This window comes from Nyctereutes procyonoides, unplaced genomic scaffold (assembly GCF_905146905.1).
Source record: "Nyctereutes procyonoides isolate TBG_1078 unplaced genomic scaffold, NYPRO_anot_genome, whole genome shotgun sequence".
Lineage (NCBI taxonomy): Eukaryota > Metazoa > Chordata > Mammalia > Carnivora > Canidae > Nyctereutes > Nyctereutes procyonoides.
In genome coordinates, this window is record NW_026575122.1 from 1,791,214 (window position 1) to 1,813,006 (window position 21,793).

At 34.5% G+C, this 21,793-nt stretch overlaps 1 protein-coding gene across 3 annotated transcripts in view; it reads left to right on the plus strand.

Annotated features, from left to right (window-relative positions):
- The window catches only part of SPOCK3 (SPARC (osteonectin), cwcv and kazal like domains proteoglycan 3), a 409,070-nt gene that overhangs the window by 376,675 nt on the left and 10,602 nt on the right, over positions 1-21,793 (plus strand). For all 3 annotated transcript variants that reach the window (XM_055336503.1, XM_055336504.1, XM_055336505.1), the window contains one exon: positions 20,317-20,538. In XM_055336503.1, coding sequence (XP_055192478.1) covers positions 20,317-20,538 — 222 coding nt within the window. The remainder of the gene's footprint in view (positions 1-20,316; positions 20,539-21,793) is intronic.

A 21,793-nucleotide genomic window follows, 5' to 3' on the forward strand; every position in this document is an offset into this window, starting at 1 on the left:
GGGTTATTTACAAGAAACTCATAAGTAGCTGAATATCTTTGGAAAGTAAATGAAAAACTGGACATAGGATTAGTTTTACTACTTGAAATGGTCAGAGGCCAACTAGAAGTAAGAGACGAAATCCATTTGGAAGATAAGACAAATCACTAGAAGAAAAATGGCGGACTGCCTCAATTCCTCAGATCTGTACATCATCCGAGTGTGTTCTTTCCTGACTCAATCATACTTAATTTGTGAACTGACCCATGATACTATATTCCATTTCCTTCGTATTTTTATTTTTCCTTCACAGCATTTCTCTGTATCTACTGCAGTAGTAAGCTACGTGTTTATTCGGATTCTCTCTCTTTCTCTCTCCCTCTCTCTCTCTCTCACACACACACACACACACACACACACACACACTAGATGACAGAAATCTTTACTGACCATTGTATTATAGAAGTAGAGTAGTTTGATATATAGCACTGCAAAAAAAAATACTAGTATGAATGGAAGAAACAAAGAAACCATCAAAATGCTGCATTACCTTGATGTACCACAATTTAATCACAGTTTTCCTCTTAAGAATGATTGTTTATTGCTTCCATTATTTTCTCCATGACGACCAATTCTGCAGCTGATTGTTATGTTTTTATTTCTAAGAAAGATTCCAAGAAGTGGAAGTGATGGGTCAACATGTGCATGCATTTCAAATGATAAATGATAATAGATGTTGTAGGTTGCTTTGCAAAAAAAAAAAAAAAATCTTAAGGTGTTTCTAATTTCTAACTGCAAAACATGTGAGTTAACTTTTGTCTTCATCTCTGGCAGCAAAAATATCACCATTCTTTTTAACGTTTCCATTCTGGTGAGCATGCTGTAATAGTTCATTATTAATCTCATTTGCATTCCCTTAATTAGTAGTGAATTTGAACATAAAATATTAGTGGGGGAGTACTTTCATACAGCAAAACGATATAAAATGACTCATTCAGCTCAGGCCACTCTAATAAAATACTATAGACTAGATGGATTAAACAGTTGACATTTCAAGAATTCTGGAGGCTGGGAAGTCCTACATCATGGTGCCGGCAGACTGGATTCTGAAGAGGGCTGTGTTCCTGCTTGTAGATATCTTTTCTCATGGCGAAATCAGAAAGGGATCTCTCTAGGGTTTCTTCTTATTAGGGCACCGATCCCCTCACGTAGGCTCCACCTTCATGACCAACTGCCCCCAAAGGCCCATCTCCAAATGCCATCCAGCTAGGGGATAGGACTTCATCATATGCATTTTGGGAGGACACAATTCAGTACAGAGCACCAAACAAAACAGTACACATACACCCGGAAAACCACTAGTTATGTCAACTTACAAGTTCAATTTTAAGGAAGGTATATTGATGACTACTTCCATTATAATTCTTTTTAATCATTCCTTCTAGTATTTTGGGGAGTTTTTGCTATGTGTGCTTGCTACTCTATTTTTTAAATATATAGATTTATTTATGATCTATACATTAATAAATTATGCTTATCACTTTATTTTATGATACCATATTCTACTTACTGCTTTTTTGCACAGATTTCACCTAATCTGATAGTAATATTATCACTCCTATATTTAATTTTATTGCACTTGCCCAATATATTCATCAACATTTTATTGTCAATCTTTCTTTATTACTTAGAACTAAATGTCTTTCTTGTAAGCATCCATAATTGAGCTATGAGTTTTCAATATGACAGTAAGAAAACTGAGTGACTTTTATAATCAAGATATAACAATAAAGTCAACATAAAGCACAGAAACATATTCTGATAAAACACAGAATGTTTGCCATAGGAGATTACCCAGAAGACAAAGAAAACCTTATTATCACAATTTCTGGTTAAGGAAAGACAACTAATCCAAGAAAAATTTGTAATTTTTAAAAGAGAAACAAAATTTTAGTTTTACATCTGTATAATATTTAATACTCATTTTAATTTTTTATATAATAAACCTTTCAAATATTAGTGAGCCCTGACCATGGAAATAGTTTCAGGGATCCTTTTATAATTTTTTTGTATTCATATACCATTTGGTCTTATGCATTTTTGTAACAGTAATTTTATTTTAGAGTAAAACTATGTTTTTTAACAAAGTCATATCTTGCATACCTTGCATATCAAGTTGCTTATATCATTATTTTTTCCTACTAGAGTATTACTTATATAGAGACTATCATTTTAAATTACAGTGATTTTTATTTTATATAGAAAACTATGAAGTAGATAATTTTGAACTGTTATGCATTAGCATTTTGCAGATTAAGAGGATTTATAAATATATATTTTATACTTTTTATACCCATTTCAATTTTTTATATGTAGCTTTTTAAGTTGCAAAAATGAACATGTTTATTAACAGACCCAAATATATAAAAATGAAACTACAAAATTAGTGTGAATCATAAAAATTAGAGGCAAACAGTACATAAATTTAAATTTCTCTAGTAGATGTAATGCTAACTTATTGAATCAATATCCTATTTAAATTTAGGACAAATATGTTCCAATAGAGTATAAATGTATGCTTACATTATATGTAATGCTGATAACTCTGAAGATACAGTTTTTTTATTACACTTTTTTAAGGTTTTATTTATTTATTCATGAGAGACAGAGAGAGAGAGAGAGAGGCAGAGGCATAGGCAGAGGGAGAAGCAGGCTCCCCATGGGGAGCCCGATATGGAACTCAATCCCAGGACCCTGGGATCACGCCCTGAACCAAAGGCAGATGCTCAACAGCTGAGCCACCCAGGTGTCCCAGTTTTTTTTTTTTTTTTTTTTTACTAAAAAAACATATTAAACTAGTTTCTTTTACAAAAGTTTATTTAACTTATGCTAATTGAATTTTTAAAGGATTTGGGTTATTATATTTTTAATACTTTTTTTTAAGTATAGTTGACCTACAAAAAAAACAGTATAGTTGACCTACAATGTTACATTATTTTCAGGTGTACAACATAGTGATTCAACTTCTTTATACATGACGTTAGGTTCCCCAGAAGTGTACCTACCATGTGTCCCAAACATCACTATTAAGTTACTACCGACTATATTCCATATGTTGTATCTCTCATTCCCATGACTTGTTTATTCCATAACTGGAAGCCTGTACTTCCCACTTCCCTTTACCCATTTTGTCCAGCCCATTACCTCCCAGTCCTCTGGGAACCATTGGTTTGTTTTCTGTATTTTTAGATCTGTTTCTGCTTTTTGTTTACTTCATTCTTTAGATTCCATAGTAAGTGAAATCATATAGTATTTTTCTTACTCAGTCTGACTCATTTCACTTAGTATAACATCTTCTAGATCATGAACATAGGTTGCTTACATATCTTGGCTCTTGTAGATAATGCTGCAGTAAATATAAGGGTGCATCCATCTCTTTGAACTGATGTTTTGTTTTATTTTTTTTAAAGATTTTATTTATTTGTTCATGAGAGACACAGATTGAGAGGCAGAGACACAGGCAGAGGCAGAGGGAGAAGCAGGCTCTATGCAGGGAGCCCAATGCAGGACTCAATACCGGTCTCCGGGATCACACCCTGGACTGAAGGCAGACACTTAACCTCTGAGCCACCCAGGGTCCTGAACTGATATTTTGTATACTTTGGGCAAATACCTTTGTGAAATTATTGGATCATATGGTACTTTTATTTTTATTTTTTTTAGGAATGTCCATACTGTTTTCCACAGTGATGTTAGCAATTTACATTCTTGCCAACAGTGTACAAGGGTTCTTTTTCGTCTACATCCTCATGAACACTTGTTGTTTCTTGCCTTATTTTAGCTGTACTGACAGGTATGAGGTGACATCTCATTGTGGTTTTGATTTACATTTCCTTGATGATGAGTGATGTTGAGCATTCCTTATATATTTATGGCCATCTGTATGTCTTCTTTGGAAAAAATGTCTATTCATGTCCTTTGCCCATTTTTTTAAAATCAGACTGCTTGTTTGTGTGTGTGTGTGTGTGTGTGTGTGTGTGTGTGTGTGTGTGTTTGGTGTTGAGCTGTATACGTTGTTTATCTATTTTGGATATTAGCCCTCTATTAGATAAGTCATTTGCAATTATCTTCTCCTATTCAGTAGATCACCTTTTTGTTGATGGTTTCCTTCACTATGCAAACGTTTTATTTTGATGTAGTCTCAATAGATTATTTTTGCCTCTGTTTTCTATGTCTTAGAAGACATATCTAGAAAGTGTTGCTATGGCCAATGTCAGAGAAATTACTGCCAATGTTGTCTTCTAGGATTTTCAGGTTTCATGGTTTCAGAAGTTTAATCCATTTTGAGTTCATTTTTTGTATATGATGTTAAAAGGTGATCCAGTTTCATTCTTTTGCATGTAGTTCTATGGTGTTCCCAGTACCATTTATTGAAGAAATGGTATTTTTAAAACATTAAGTTTGTTAAAAGGTTATTTTTTATTTTTTTTATTTCTAGAAATTTTAGTAATATGTAATTTATATAAGCACTTACTATTCCTAAGCTAATCACAATACACACTTCTTAAGTGATTTTATAATGTAATTTGATAATACCATATGAAGATAGGGGAAAAATACACACACCCCTGCACATTCATGCATACACATAAAGATTGTGTTTACAGAGAATGGGATAGATTGTAGTTACAGTTAAATATGAGACCAATGCTCTACAAAGTATTTTGCAATTTGTAGAGATATTGGAAGGAAATAGTCCTTGGAGAAGCAGGCTCCATGCATCCATTCATCTGGTGATGGACATCTGGGTTCTTTCCATGGTTTGCTCTTGTGGACACTGCTGTTATAAATATAGGGGTGCAGGTGTCCCTTTGAAACATTATTTTTGTATCCTTCAGGTAAATAGTAGTGCAATTGCTAGGTCATAGTGTAGTTCTATCTTTAACCTTTTGAGGAACCTCCATACTCTGCCAAAATGGCTGCATGAGCTTGCATTCCACCAATAGTGTGTAAGGATTCTTCCTTCTCTGCATCCTTGCCAACATCTGTTGTATCCTGAGTTGTTAATTTTAGCCATCTGACTGGTGTGAGGTGGTATCTCAGTGCAGTTTTGATTTGTATTTCCTTAATTATTAGTGATGTTGAGATTTTTTTTTTCATGTGTCTGTTGGCCATTTGTATGTCTTCCGTGGAGAAATGTCTGTTCATGTCTTTGGCCCATTTCTTAACTGGATTTTTAGTCTTTTGGGTATTGAGTTTGAAGAGTTCTTTATCGATCTTGGATACTAGCCCTTTAATATGATGTGTCATTTGCAAATATCTTCTCCCATTCCATAACATGGCTTTTAATTTTGTTGATTGTTCCCTTTGCTGTGCAGAAGCTTTTTATCTTGATGAAATCCCAATTACCCCATCTCTCCATCCATATTTTGTTTCCTTTGCCCTTAGAGACATGCTTGCAGGAATTTGCTTCGGCACAGGTCACAGAGGCTGCTGCCTGTGTTCTCCTCTAGGATTCTGATGTTTTTAATCTGACATTTAGGCCTTTCATCCATTTTGAGTTTATTTTTGTGTATGCTGTAAGAAAATGTTCCAGTTTCATTCTTTTGCATGTTGCGGCCCAATTTTCCCAACACCATTTGTTGAAAAGACTGTCTTTTTTTTTTTTTTCTATTGGATATTCTTTCCTGCTTTGTTGAAGATTGGTGACCATAGAATTGAGGGTCCCTTTCTGAGTTATCTATTCTGTTCCATTGATCCATGTGTCTATTTTTGTACCAGTACCATATTGTCTTGATGATTGAAGCTTTTTAATACAGCTTGAATTCTGGAATTATGATGCCTCCAGCTTTGGTCTTCTTTTTCAACATTACTTTGGCTATTCAGAGTCTTTCCTGCTTCCACACAAATGTTAGAATTGTTTGTTCCAGCTCCGTGAAAAATGCTGATTTTTTTTGATGGAGATTATATTGAATGTGTAGATGCTTTGAGTAGGATATACATTTTAACAATATTTGTTCTTCCAATCCATAAGTACAGAATGTTATTCTATTTCTTCATCTCTTTCTCAATTTCTTTCATAAGTGCCCTATAGTTTTCATAGCACACCTGTTTGGATAGGTTTATTCCTAGGTATCTTACGGTCTTTGTTGCAGGAAGGAATAGAAAATGTGAACAGACTCATAACTGGAAAAGACATTGCATCAGTAATAAAAAAAAAAAATCTCCCAACAAACAAGAATCTATGGCTGAATGGCTTCCTTGGGGAATTCTTCCAAAAATTTAAATAAATAATACCAGCCACTGGAAAACAATATGAAGGTTCCTCAAAAAGATAAAAATAGAACTACCCTGAGACCCAACAATTGCACTATTAGATATTTATCCAAAGATAAAAAAATAGTAATTTGAAGGGGTTCATACACCCCAATATTTATAGCAGCAATGTCCACAATAATCAAACTATGGAAAGAGCCCAGATGTCCATCAACAGAGGAATGGATAAAAAAGATGTGAGATACCTATCTATCTAATCTATCTATAATGGAATCAAAAAGAATGAATCAAAAAGCAATAAAAAAGAATGAGATCTTGCCATTTGTAAATGACATGGATGGAACTAGAGGTTATTATGGCGAGCAAAATAAGTCAGTCAGAGAAAGATAAGTACCACAATTTCACATATGATTTCATTCATATGTGGAATTTAAGAAACAAAAGAAAAAAAAAACATGACTATAGGGGAAGGGAAGGAAAAATAAGATAACACAAAGAGGGAGTCGAACCATAAGAAACTCTTGACTATAAGGAACAAACAAAGACTCCACTAAAAAGGAGAATTATAGACCAATATTTCTGATGAACATCGGCACAAAAATTCTCAACAAAATACTACCTAATAGAATCCAACAATACATTAAAAGGATTATTCACCAGGACTAAATGGGATTTATTACTGGGATACAGGGGTGTTTTAATATTCAAATATCAATCAATGTGATATACCACATTATAAATCAAAGACTAAGAACCATATGATCTTTTCAAAAGATACAGAAAAAAAGCATTTGACAAAATACAGCATCCTTTCTTGATTAAAAACCCACAAGAATGTAGAGTAGAAGGAACATACCTTTACATCATATAGCCCATATATGAAAGACCCTAGATAATATCGTTCCCAGTGGGGAAAACCTGAGAGCCTTTCCCCTAAGGTCAGGAATATGACAGGGTGTCCACTCTCACCACTGTTGTTTGACATAGGACCGGAAGTCCTAGCCTCAGTAATGAGACAACGACAAGAAATAAAATGCATCCAAATTGACAAGGAAGAAGTCAAACTTGGACTCTGCAGAAAAGTCTTTCTTTTACAGGAAGGAGAAGGCAGGCCAGCAATACCTTTGTGGATGAGGAGGCCAAAAGTGTTGGGTAAGCAGGCAGCAGAATGTGGGCACTTTAACAGGGAATAATGTTTCCATGCTCAGCAGATTCTCAGTAAATCAATTAAGGAAGGATTTTGTGTATCTTAGCGCTTTAGTTCTTGCTCAAACATGTGGAAAAGCCAGAGTTTAGGTGTCTGGGGAAAAAGATAAGCATGGCTAACGTTTGGTCAAGCCAAAGTTCAGTGGCTGAGTAATGGGCAATTGTGAGCATTTGGTCAAACTTTATTCTTAACTATAAGTGATTCATTTATCTACCAAACGAGGATATGAGACTCTTAAGCTTCTGATTTCACTCATGATTTCAATCCTTTTATATCTTTGGTCTGTATTTTGATACATTCCTTGCACTTGATTCTCTAGACCATTAATTTGATGCTTCACAGTGGCAATTCTCTCTACAATTCACCCACGGGATTGCTTGTCTGGGAAATCATGTTTTTCCATCCAGAAAGTATTATTGTACATTTTTTATGTGTTTACTCTTAAGTACGTGCGTGTGTGTGTTAAATTTAAGTAGACTGTCTCTTCCCATATTTATTCCACTCAACATGAAACTAATTTTTCTCTCTCTGGCTACTTGAGCCCTTTAGATATGTGGTGCTTTCCCTGTGTTTATTCACTGAGCCCCAGTCTATTTGATGATATCCCTTTATTGGCAATAATCTCACATGGGATGGAAAAGTCTCACACGGGCTTAACCTCAAGACATCAGGAAGGCCACTGGTTGCCTGAGCCGTGTAGGAAATCACCTTATTCCTGTATCTCTTACTGTCCTGGCCTCTTTTATGAAATCAAGCTCCCAATATAGTGAGTCAATATTGAATACTGACTGACCTTCTCCCCGGGAGTCTATAGATTCCTGTGAGTCAGGCTAATTTTAGGATCTCTCACTTCCTATTCTCTGCCCTTGACCCACATTCTGTTCTCCATCACCCACCTAACCCCTGGGAAAGAGAGCTTGATAGCAATTTGCACTCATTTGCCTTTAGACTCTAACACTCCTTTGACTGAAGAGAGTGGTAGTGGATTGAAGTTGATCACGGAGAAGGAGCTTGCTGCATTGGGTGGTCGGAACACCGTTCTTGTGCTTCATCAACCAACTTCAAATCTAATATAGAAAGTGACAGATCTGAAGAGCAACTTAGAGAAAACAATATTTTTATATTTAAATATCAAAGTGGCAATGCTAGAAGAAATACCTGAGAGAGGGTCACAATGTGTATTTTTCCAATTGTGCAAAGAAGGATGCTTAAATACTAACATTTATTGTTTAATCTATTACCTTTGAGACAGATAATTTGGCTTTGATGAATTTGTATCTTTATGACATTTAAATCGGTAAAATTTTCAAAAAAAATGGTCAGTTTTTACTTTACTGTCTGGAAATATCACAGTTTACTTTCTATATTATTAGAATATTTGTGAATAGAATATGTAGTTCTTTACAAATTAATTCTCAAAAAAATACATCTGCTTGGTTTAACTTACAGACCAACATACAGTAGAAGTTAATGAATGAGTTCAAGATGTTAGTCTGAGTTGCACAGAGCTGGTTGGCATGCAGGAAGAGAGTGGAGAAAGGATGTTAGTCTATATCTGCTTTGCCAGTACTTTCTATCCTTAAATAGTCTGACAAATTCAGTGTTCTACACTTCATACAAAGCCTTAGATTTGTGCTACTTCCAACCAACCACATAGAGCGATAAAGGCTCATAGGAACAACACAGAAAAATCTGGCTCCAAATATTGTCTAGAAGAAGAGCCATTGCCTTATCAGGCATTGTTGCACATGAATGTAATATGTTAGGTTCAACCAAATGGAATGACCAATTTTGGAATCAGAAAACGATATTCTCAAAGGATCAACTTATAAAATAGAAATCATCTGAAAAATCCGCTACTTTATTTTTTACTCATATCTCATCATCTCTTTTTATAGGTAGGTTAATCTGTATACTTTCATAATCTAAATTATTCTCTCTCCCCAAGTAATGCAAACCTTTCATCTGTTTAATTCTTCTGCAGAGTTATAATGAGCAAAAATATAAATTAAACCACAATATCTTGTGTTTTCCTTTATCATAGTCCCATAACCCAGCCTCATTATATATGAACTACATAGCTGCTAATGATCCTGAAGCTGAGTACAGAATGTGTAATATGTTCTCTAGCTTCATTTTTTTTTTCCTATTTAGCAGCCAGATTGCTAAAAACAATTAATACAGATTGCTCTTGTGGCCTAACCACTCCCCGCTGACCTCTTTGTGGGTTCTAGGAGGTGTAGCAGGATTTTCGATTAATGCAGTTCCTCATAATAAAGTACTTGCTTCATAGTTATTGTTTTTTGGGGAGAAATCCAAGAACACTCTTCACCCTGTTATCTGTACCTTCTCACTTCATTCTGCTTGCTGCTTAAATATCTGGCGTCAGAGGTTCTCCTTTCTACCACGTATGAAATTGTAACACCAGCACGAGTGTTTGTCTGAGTGTTATGTTGCTTTGCTTTTCTTTAAAGCAAATGCATTTATTCCAAAGGAAACTTGAGTTCTATGAGGCCAGGAATCGTCTGCTATGGGATCTCCAGAAACAGCCCTGGCTCGCCATAGGGACCAGTGACTAATACAGTGGCCTGTCGCTGCTTTCCTACTAATGAATGACACCCAGGTTCCAGGAGGACACATGTTTGACAGTAGGACTGAGTCAAGGGTCAGTGGACTTAAATGGGAAGATACTCTGCTTCTTTTTATAAAGCAATAAGCTTTGAATGTACACCATGGTTTCATTAAAGAAGGGAAACTTTTAAAAAATTAATTAATTAATTAATTAATTAAAAAAAAAAAGAAGGGAAACTTGCTAGTCTCATACACTAGCCATCGGATTAATAGTATCATACTTTTCTGTTAAACATCTTAAAAAAATAAACATCTTATGACACTGTCAGAAATATTTTTCACAATGGTGAAAAATAATAGATTTTTTTTTTCCTTAGAGGTTATTTTAGTAGTTGTTCTCAATTCTCTAACACAGTAGGGTACTAACCTGCGTTTTTGACTGACCAAATTTTATTACGGCCGTTATCTAAAACACAGTATTGCCATTCCCTAAGAAGAATTGATTATTTATCTGAATCTTGGATAGTGTCAATATTCCATAGTTAAAGTGTTTTTGGTTGACAGGGAAGATCAATAATGTTACTGCTTTTTAAGAAATTAAGCAAACTGGTAAAGTTTGACATTATTTTTAACAACCTACATCTCCTTTATATACAAACTCAAGTTTCTCGGGGCACCCAGGTGGCTGAGTCAGTTAAGCCTCAGGCTCTTGATCTCAGCTCAGTTCTTGATCTCAGGGTCAGGAGTTCAAGCCCTGCACTGGGCTCCAAGCTGGGTATGGAGACTACTAAAATAAATATTAAAAATTTAAAAAGTCAGGTTTCTTTGGGTCTATCTTGTTTGGTTCTATTTTAAAGCTATTGTTGGCCACTGAGCCATTCATTATAGAAAAGCAACTAAGATGGTAAAAACTTAAAATGTGTTTTATAAAGAGAAGCTGAAGGAAATCAAGCCATTTAGTCTCTGATTCTATGATCTTTATACCATTAATATACCTGTTTGAGTTTTTTTTTTTCAATAAAATATATGTTATACATATTGTAGTCTGTATACTGGATATATTTTGTTTTATTATTTGTATCTCCAAAAATTTAAGAACAGAAATACAATACACAGTTTTCTTTTTAAACATGGTTACAATAGAGTACGTGTGTATGTGGGGAGGGATATCCTTCTCTGAAAAAGCCACTGTATTAATTTTATTTTTGTCAATTTGGAAAGAATCAAGACATCAGAATCACATGCAAAATCTTCGGATTAACAGGCTACCTCAGATTAAGAGAATGCCTCATGTTTGCATTTTTAGGTACCAAATGCTCTGCTCAGTCATAGAAAATGACAATTACTTAAACCCCCAGGGTAAATGAATGCATTTTAATTTCTTACAGAGACTTTGTTCACTTTATGTCATGCTGTCTTCACATTGAGAGGAAGATTGAATTTAAAATCAGATGACTTGAAAACAATGCCCATTTTAATGCAATTAGGAGCTGTTTAGGTACAGCCCTGAACTTTATCTTTTGAAAACAAAGATTTGTAAAGTTGGTAGATGAGTTTTCTTTTCTTATTTCAAATCATAAAAGGAAAGATCCAGACCACTGCTTATTTTGTTCTAATTATTGAGATATCTTGCATTTTCTTTATTATTTTTTTTTATTTTGTAGCAACAAACAGGTGGTTGCTTCTTACAAGTTATTATAAAAATATTGTCAATTTGACTACATTTTGTTTCAACAAAGTGAATACCTTCATTTCAAAATATATATAATCATGTCGGGTGTTCAGAACATATTTAACTAATAATTTGAACCATTAGAAGCAAGTTAAAAATGAAACAACACCTTCTTCCCAAAAAGGCTGCAACAAAGAGATCTAAAAAAAAAAAAAATCTCTGCAGAAAGATGAAACAACATTAATACAAACATTTCATATGCATCCAGTCAATTGTAACATAAGCATTACTTCTATTGAAGTTTACTCCAGTGTCAGTTGAGAACCACACTCAAATATCTGGAGTGTGCGCATAATAGGTGTCTTAAAAACATCGAGACATGATATCTAAAACAAAGAGGGGCAAGTATATATAAAAAGGAAATAAAATTGCTCAAAAGTATAATTCTCGGGGGTTATTTACCATGGAAACAAATGGATCTATACACCACGGTAGTCCTTGCACCATATGCTAGCCAATAAAAAAAAAAAAAAAAAGCAATTAATTTTATGATGATTTCTTTGAGACATTAATGAGTGTTAAATTATTTTAAGGTATCACAGATATGAAGGAAAAATACATATATAACATTTTTCTATTTCTTTCATTTTAATACACATACAATTCATAACTATTTTTTAAATAGACCCGTGAAGGTATATTAAGGGAGTTAACATCCGTTCACCAGCCAAATCCACTCCTTCCATCATGAGGTGAACAAGTGTTAGGAGCCTGATATATTTGGTTTTCCAAACTTACTTTATTCTCATGCAACATATATATTTACATAAAAATTCTTGTTACTAATGAGAGACTACTATGTACACTATACAGCCCCATAAATATTTTTACTATGCACCTCTTACTAATTTTTTAATCCTTTATTGTATTGCAAGTATTTTCTCACTACTTCTTCTCTATTTGGATTTCAGAATTCTTAATTTGGGTCCCTAAAGAAATTTCTCTCATAAAAAACAATGCCCTGGATGTCTTCCAATGTATATACTTTTGCATTTTGGATCTTTAAGCTATCCACAATTCCTTCATGTGAGACAGGATTCTGGCAATAGATCATGTTTCCTCAACTGAATTAAATGAAATATATTATTTAATCCATGTTTATGTCTGTTTTTTCTAAGTTCTCTATATTTTTTGTTCTTTCTGTTATTCATCTCTATTATAATTTTGTTATGTTTTATGTACTTTGTATGATTTTAGTTCTTTCAAATTTGTTATAATCTGTTTTATGGCTCAGAATATGCTTCATATGCACTTAAAAAGGAATTGGTATTTTGCTATTATTTGTTGGAGTGTTTTATCAGTATAAATCATTTCAAGCTTGTTGATGATGTCGTTCAGATTTTCTAATACCCATACTGTTTTTCTCCCTACCTATTCTATTGATCATTTACAGAGTAGTGTTGAGGTCTCCAGATAAAATTGAGAACTTGTCTATTCCTCCAATCAGTTCTGTTAGGTTTTTTTTTTTCTCATGAATTTGAAATTTAATTTTATATACAGATACTTTCAGGTTGTTATATATATTCATTATGTAATGCCTTTTTCTATTGTGGTAACATTCCTTATTTTTAAATCTAAAATATTAGTATTGTCAGTCTGGCTTTTTTCCATCAGTGTTTGCCTGGTATACATTTCCAGCCTACTAATGTCAACCTCCTATGCCATTTTATTTAAAATGGTCTGCTTGAAAACAAACAAACAAACAAAAATAATAATAAATAAATAAATAAAATGGTCTGCTTGAAAACAATATATAGTTAGAGTGTGTGTGCATATGTGTGTGTATTTTAATACATTTTTTATTTTAATTGATATGCTTAGATCATTTATTTTTAACATAATTAATGATATAGTTTCATTATAATATACTTTCTTGCTAGGTGTTTTCTCTTTTCTATCTCTTCTTTGCCCATTTTTCCTTCTTAAGATGCTTTATTTTGGACCAAGTAAGTATTTTTTATGATGTCATTTTATTTCTATTTTTGGTTTATTGTTTTTATCTCCTCTTGAAAGTTTTTTAATGGTTATACTTGGATTTACAAGATACAAATCTAATTTGTCACAGTCTACCTCCAAATAATACTTTGCCATTTTACATATATTAGAAGTACTTATGATTCTCAATTTATCCCATCTTTTGTGCTATTTTGACATATGTTTTGCTTTAATGTAGGCTACAAACACTTACTGCTAATAACTTTAGATTAGACACGCCATGGTCTTTTATGTATTCTTATTGAAGTATAATTAACATATCATACTAAATTAGTTTTAAGACTATATTGATTCAGAAATTCTGTACATTATTCAGATCTCACTATGATAAGTGCTGTCACCATCTGTCACCATACAACATTGCAGTAGGATTGACTATATTCTCTCTGTTGTCCTGTTCATCTCTGTGGCTTATTTATTCTACAACTGGAATTTGTCCTTCTTCCTGCCCTTTATCTATTTCACCCATCTGCCCACCCACCTCTCCTCTGGCAACCATCAGCTTATTCTCTGTACTTAAGAGTCTGAATTTTTTTTTATTTGTTTGTTTCTCAGTATGGAGGCTCCTCAAAAAATTAAAAACAGAAACACCATATGACCTAGTAATTCTACTGCTGGGTATTTACATATAGAAAACAAAACACTAATTTGAAAAGATACATGTGCTCCTATGTTTACTGTGGCATTATTTACAACAGTTACGAGTTGGAAGCAATTCAGTGTCCATGGATGGACGAAAGCATAAAGATGTAGGGTATGTACACACAGTGGAATATGGCTCAAATTTTAAGAAGAATGAGATCTTGACATTTGTGATGACACAGATGGGTCTAGAGGGTATTATGCTAAGTCATAGAACTCAGACAGAGAAAGACAAATACTGTATGGTTTTATTTATATGTGGAATCTAAGAAACAAAACAAATGAACATAAACATTCAATTATCTTTTAAAGCTTTTGAAATAAAAAATATGAATGTCACATGCATCTTCAGCTATGCTACTATCAGAATTCTTCAGGGTTTTTTGGTTTCTTGGTTTCTAACAATCCAAATTTCTTCCTAGTGTCATATGCATTCTACCTCAAAAACTTATTTCTTAAGATTTCTTAGAGTTTGCATCTGCTTTAAATGATTTTTCTCCCATTTTTATTTGTTTGAAGGTATTTCTCGTTCCTTTGTCAAAGATCCTTTCTCTGGGTAAAGAATGCTTGGTCCCGAGCTCTGTTTTTCTTGCAGCACGATGCAGAGGTCTTTCCACTGGATTCTCTGGCTTGTACTGTTTCAGCTTAGTAGTCTGCCACCAATCTCTTTCCTTTGTTCCCCTACAGGAAAATGCATTTGCTTCTAGCTGCTTTAAAGGTTTTTCTCCTTATTAATTGGTCTTGAGCAGTTTGATTCTGATATGTGTAGGTTTTTGTTTTTCTTTGTTTAGCTGGTACTTACCCTGTTTGGAGTTCTTTAAGATTCTTAACTCTGTGATTTAACGTATTTCATTGATTTTGGAAAATTCTCCATTAAGTCTTGAAATATTTCTTCTACCCTATTTCCTCTCTCTTCTACAATTTCAATCACTTTTCTGTTGGACCTAGAAAAATGCTACAAAATCCTGCAACCAATAATTTAAAATTCACAATTTTAAGATCCAGCTAAAATTTACCAGGCATGACAAGAGTGCAAAAGATATGGTCCATAATGTGGAGAAATCATAATCTTGGAAATATATCCAGAAATTACAATGAGGATGGGATTAGTATATAAGGATTGCAAAAATAAGAGTTATTTTAATATTTTATTATTAATGTTTAATAACTATTATTAATATCGTTATTATGCACAATAGTATAAAGGTTAATAGGAATCTCAATTACAAGAGAGAATATGAATAAAACATCCAAATAGAATATCTAGAGATGAGGGACGCCTGGGTGGCTCAGTGGTTGAGTGCTTCCCTTCGGCCCAGGGCGTGGTCCTGGAGTCCTGGGATCATGTCCCACGTCGGGCTCCCTGCATGGAGCCTGCTTCTCCCTCTGCCTGTGTCTCTGCCTCTCTCTCTGTGTCTCTCATGAATAAATAAAATTGTAAAAAAAAAGAATGTCTAGAGATGAAACACAAAACAAATGAAATAAAAACATGCTGAGTGAGATTGACAGCACCTAAAGAGAGCAGGAAAAGAAGAAAGGGAAAAACCAACCAACCAACCATGGACCTGAAATATATGATAGATATGAAATATATGATAGAAACTATCCAAATGAAGCACAGAAGAAAACAGAAACTGAAAAAAAAAAAAAAAAAGTCTTTGTCTTAGTGATCTGTGGGATAATGTCAAGGGCATTAACATAGGAGTAATTAAGTCTCAAAAAGATACTAAAAATGTAAGGGATCAGAAGAAAATTATATGAAGAAATAATAACTAAAAGTTTGCTCAATTTTATTAATATTTTAAACCTACACATTGAAAAATACAATAAACATCAGGCAACAGAAACAAAGAAAACCAAAGTATGCCATAAGTATATTGCTAAAAGTCAGTCTTGAAAAGCAAATCTTAAAAGCAATCTGAAAAAAGAAAAAAAAAGGAAAAAAAAAATGTTTGGAGAAGCAAAGGTCAGCAGGTTGGCTAACTTCTCCTCAGGCACCATGAAGGCCACAATACAGTAGAACATTTGAGTGTTCGAAGAAAAAAAAAGTCTCTGGCAGAAGTGTCTTTCAAAAGTTAAGCCAAAAAACCCAAAAGTTTTCATTAATCCAAAGCTGAGAGATGCTAAAGGAATTTCTTGACACAAAGGTTAATACCACTCAGAAACTTGAATCTACGTTTAGGAATGTAGGAAGCCCGAAATACTTAACATGGGGGTAAACACTAGCGACCCAAGAAGAAATCTGGTTTGGGCTCTGCTTCTGGTTCCTGACTCGGAGCTCCTAGACTCTTGTAAGATTTCCTGGGGGATGAGGATGATGGGAGCATCTTAAGTAGAGGGCCTAAGTCCCTTGGGCCATCCTGGGTAATACGAACACCTTTTGTTCAAATGTGACACTTGGTGGGCTGCTGGAGAACCTCAGGATGATGTTCTTCAGTATTTACCATAAATACTAAGCCGGTCGTTGATTAGAATTTTGGCACTTTTAGTCCGCTCTCTGTCATCTTGGGGCAGGAAGAAAGCCTGAAGACTGAGTTAATTGATCATGCCTACTTTTTTTATTTTAGTATTTTATTTACTTATTTGACACAGAGAGAAAGAAAGAGAGGAAGCACAAGCAGGGTGGAGGAGCACAGGAGAGGGAGAAGCAGACTCTGTGGAGCAGGGAGCCCAAGGCGGGGCTTCATCCAAGGACCCCGGGATCATGACCTGAGCCAAACGCAGGCATTTAACCAACTGAGCCACGCAGGCGCCCCTGATCATGCTTACTTGACAAAGCCTCTATAAACACCCCTAAGCTGAGGGGTTTGGAGAGCTTCAGAGCTGGTGCATGTACCCATGTGCTGACAGGACAGTGCCCCCCAGCTCCATGGGAGCAGAAGCTCCCGTGCCTGTGGCCCTTCCATATTTCACCCTATGTACCTCTTCAACTGGCTCTTCATTTGTCTTCTTTATAATTTCCTTTATAATAAACTAGTGAACATAAGTAACGTGTTTTCCTACGTTCTGTGAGCTGTCGTAAAAAATTATGGAACCTGAGGAAAGGATCCTGGGAACCTCTCATCTGTAGCCTAGTCGTCAGAAGTATGAATATGCTGGGAACCCACTACTTGCTATTGGGGTCTGGCCTGAGGGTGCACTCTGTGGGACGGAGCCCTTAACATGTTGGATCTACACTCACTGAGTAGATAATGTCAGACTGAATTAAATTATCCGGCACCCGACTGGAATCCACAGAGTATCGGAGGATTGCTTTGTGTGGAAAACTCGCCTATTTTGTGTCAGAAGTGTCATGGCGTGGAGAACACTTTTTCCTTTAAAATAATAGAGATTTTTTCTTTCTCACTTTTTAATCACTTAGAAAACCTAATACATTGTTCAGAGCGAACATTATAAAAATGTACAGTGGAGCTTACAACACAGGAAGACTCAAAATGGGTAGCACTAATAGCAAAATATGTGAGAATGTGAAAAATGACTTACGGATACTCTGGCAATGTCTTACCACCTACGTGAAGTGGTAAAATGTTATTTGAAGGTAGATGGTGGTAAGTTAGTGATGTATACCATAAGCCCTAGGGCAACCAACAGCAAAATATATATATAGTTCATAAACTACGTTAGTTTTCTGTTATGAATATAACAGATTATTGCAAAATTTAGTAGCTTAAGCAATACAGATTTATTAGTTTATAGTTCTATAAGTCAAAAAGTCCAACACAGGGCTCCTTGCACTAAAATCAGGGCTACATAAAGGGCTACATGCCTTGCTGGACGCCCTAGGAGAGGATCCATTTCTTTTTTTTTTTTTTTTTTTTAGGATCCATTTCTATAATGAGTTGGGTTGTTGTCAAAATTCAGCTCCTTGGGGCGCCTGGTGGCTCAGTCCGTTAAGCATCTGACTCTTGATTTTGGCTCAGGTCACAGTCTCAGGGTTGTGTTGCTCTAAAAATTCAAGACAAGACAGCAAACAATTTTCTTCCCAATTAACTTCATCTTATACTTGTAGCGTCAACTAAACTGAATCATACTGAAAGTATATGTTTAATTTAGAATATTAAAATGATTTTATGTCTACTCCTTTTCTGTTACTTATGATTCTAATGACCCTTATAACACGGTTTTGTGTATAAATGTACTTTTCAAATAGCATGAACTCACTGTATTTTTAGATCTTGAAGGTAACATGGAGATCATGTTTTTAAAATCCTCTTATTATCTAGATGTGGACACCACAGCCTAGATGTAATAACTTAACCAAGCGAGGTAGTGCCAGGACCTGAATACAAGTCGACATTCTGGATCTAACACAATATTAGACTTCATCAAACTGATCATTCACCAGACATGCACTCTGTAGGAATTTCATTTCTTTTTAACATAAAAGGTAAACTCTTAGTTCTGATTGTGTTTAAAATCTATTCAGTATCTCTCCAGGTTATATTTTCAGAAATCCTATTTTATGTTGACATTTGTGTTACAGAGTAAGCTCTCAAAGCAAAGCCACAAAAACTTTTGAGAGGTTAAGGCTACTTTTCTTCCCATTTTGAAAAAATACGAAGGATTAAGGTGTTGAAATTGACAAGGATGTTTACGTGTAAGAATTTCATTTGTAAATGGTCAACCTACTCTTCAACCCCTGCTGTTGAGGATTAAATTGTTTGACTATTCAGTTTTCAGAAAGTCTCCACAACTCTAAACACATCCTCTTTTTCACACCAGTTAACTGAGTTATTATTTTACTTTCACTTGTAATGAGTAGGAGAAGAGCAAATAAAACAGCAACTGGTCTACCAAAATACCTGTCAAAGGTGGTTTAACTTAACAAAGATGAATAGTTTAACGTAAATTTTTAAATTATGCTTGAAAACACTGGCATTGCATCTAACGCTATTTAGGACAAGGAGCTTTTGTGGGGCCTATGGCTTATCCAGAGACTCCCACACTCCGATAGTTCATACCCTGGGTGCAAATCCGGTGCTGTCATCCCGCTATACCTAGTGCACCTTGCTGTCTCCCGTTATAGCATATTTGTAATTATAAACATCGCCTCGAGGGAAGCAGAAGACCGAGTACCTGTATAAATTACATGATGGTCACTCTCTGGATATGTGTTACTGGTGAAATACCACAATCACTGTGGCTCCATGAAGACACAGAGCATTAAGGACTCTATTATGTATTATGCGTTCATTTCACTTTTGTTAAAATTTTATTTATTTATTCTAGAGAATATTTATATTTATGTGATCCATCATGTCCATGAGCAGACATAGACTCTATATATATTCATTGTATATTTGATTATTTTTAAGTATATATATATATGTATATATATATATATATATATATATATATAGAGAGAGAGAGAGAGAGAGAGAGAGAGGCAGAGACACAGGCAGAGGGAGAAGCAGGCTCCATGCAGGCAGCCTGATGTGGGACTTGATCTCGGGACTCCAGGATCACACCCTGGGCTGAAGGCAGATGCTAAAACACTGAGCCATCCAGGGATCCCCTGCAAAATTTATCTGAGTGAAAATAAATTTCATTTCTTTATTAATAGGACCTTATTATTCAGTAAATACCTATATACACCTAAAAAAACATCCATTATGACTTCCTATTTGTCAAGAAACGTTTGAACACTGGAAAGAATGGAGATATATCTAATATATTTACAATAAATGCCATTGAATGAATGACTAATTACTACTAGCTGCTTTACATTAATAGACTTCTATTAATTAATCCTCACAACTATCCTGAAGGGTAGGTATTACCATCCCTACATCCCTTATTTATGATTGTTGAGTAGGTGCTCTTACAGGAACCAACTATTACGTTCCATTGTATTGCTTGCTGCTGATTGTGACTTTCAAATTTAGCTAATTATTTTTTCTATCTTTGCCTTTAGGATTTGATACCAGTATTTTGCCAATTTGCAAGGATTCACTTGGCTGGATGTTTAATAGACTGGATACAAACTATGACCTGCTCCTGGACCAGTCAGAGCTCGGAAGCATTTACCTTGATAAGAATGAACAGTGCACCAAGGCATTCTTCAATTCTTGTGACACATACAAGGACAGCTTGATATCTAACAATGAATGGTGCTACTGCTTCCAGAGACAGCAAGGTAAAAGACGAGACACCGACTGATGCAGATAGTTGACCTGCATGTCAAATTTTATCTTTTCTTCATGATTTAAAAAAAAAAAGTGCATTTCACCCCATTCATCTTAGTAGATATTTTTCTCATCAAAGTGTTTAATAAAAGAGCAAATAAGCAGCATGTTAAACAATATAACTCTGCTAGGGTTACAAAACATGCTAAACAAGATGAAAAATAGCAATTAATATTTCATATTAATGCACTTCATTATAGTTTCCATTATGAACCACCAAGAAGCACACAGAGATAGGAAAACATAGATATTACAAGTAATCATTAAAATTAATTTGCTATCTGCTTTGCCCATGGTATAAAATAAATGTTTTTTTTTAATCACTATGCTGTGGAATTTTAATGTTCTATTTTGTGATCTTATTAAATGAGCTGAATGAACCGCCGCATTCACCATAAAGTTAGTTTTACTCATTTGATTTTAAAATGACTTAGCCGTTCAAACTTTCAAAAATAACTTAGCTTTGTAAAAATTCACCAGCAGAGTATTTTGATGCTCCGGAAGAGGCGAGGTAACTGGAACACCACCTTATGTGAGAACTTTTACCATCTTGATTCTTTTCCACTTATTAGGAATAGTTTAGTAATTAGGGATGAAATGATTATCCATAAACTGATTGGTATTGAGTCAACAGCAGGATTTGTAGTTTAACTACTTATAAATAACTTTAAACAAGGTTTAAGAGTTAGATTTTCCTTATTAAAATACTTTGAAATCGTACCCCGCCCCACATACACACGCACACTGTTGATTTTACTATTGCATATGTGTTTACTAGGTAACTGCTACTGCTAAAAAGCTGCATGCTAGTTTTAGTGACTAGGGTACATTTAAAACATTTAAAGAATAGGGAAGCAAATCCTGATAAACCACTATAAAAAGATATGTGGTCTTTTAATTATATTATTCCAGTTATTCTCTTAATGTTGTGATGGCATGGTTAGTGTTTATCCATGAACATTTAAAAATATTATGAAACATTCTGGAAGTTTCTTCCACAGAAATAAATACTTTCATCTTGAAAGATTTCTGGACTTTGCAGTAATATTTGCAGAACTGATTAAAGGTCCTCAAAGAAAAATTTTGCTTTAGATACTTTTCATTTATTAATCAATATTCACCCAAAGTGTTAAATAAGTCTTTACGGTCACATGAAGATCTTCTCTGAAATAATTTAATACAGAGTAGAAATAATTTAATGAATGG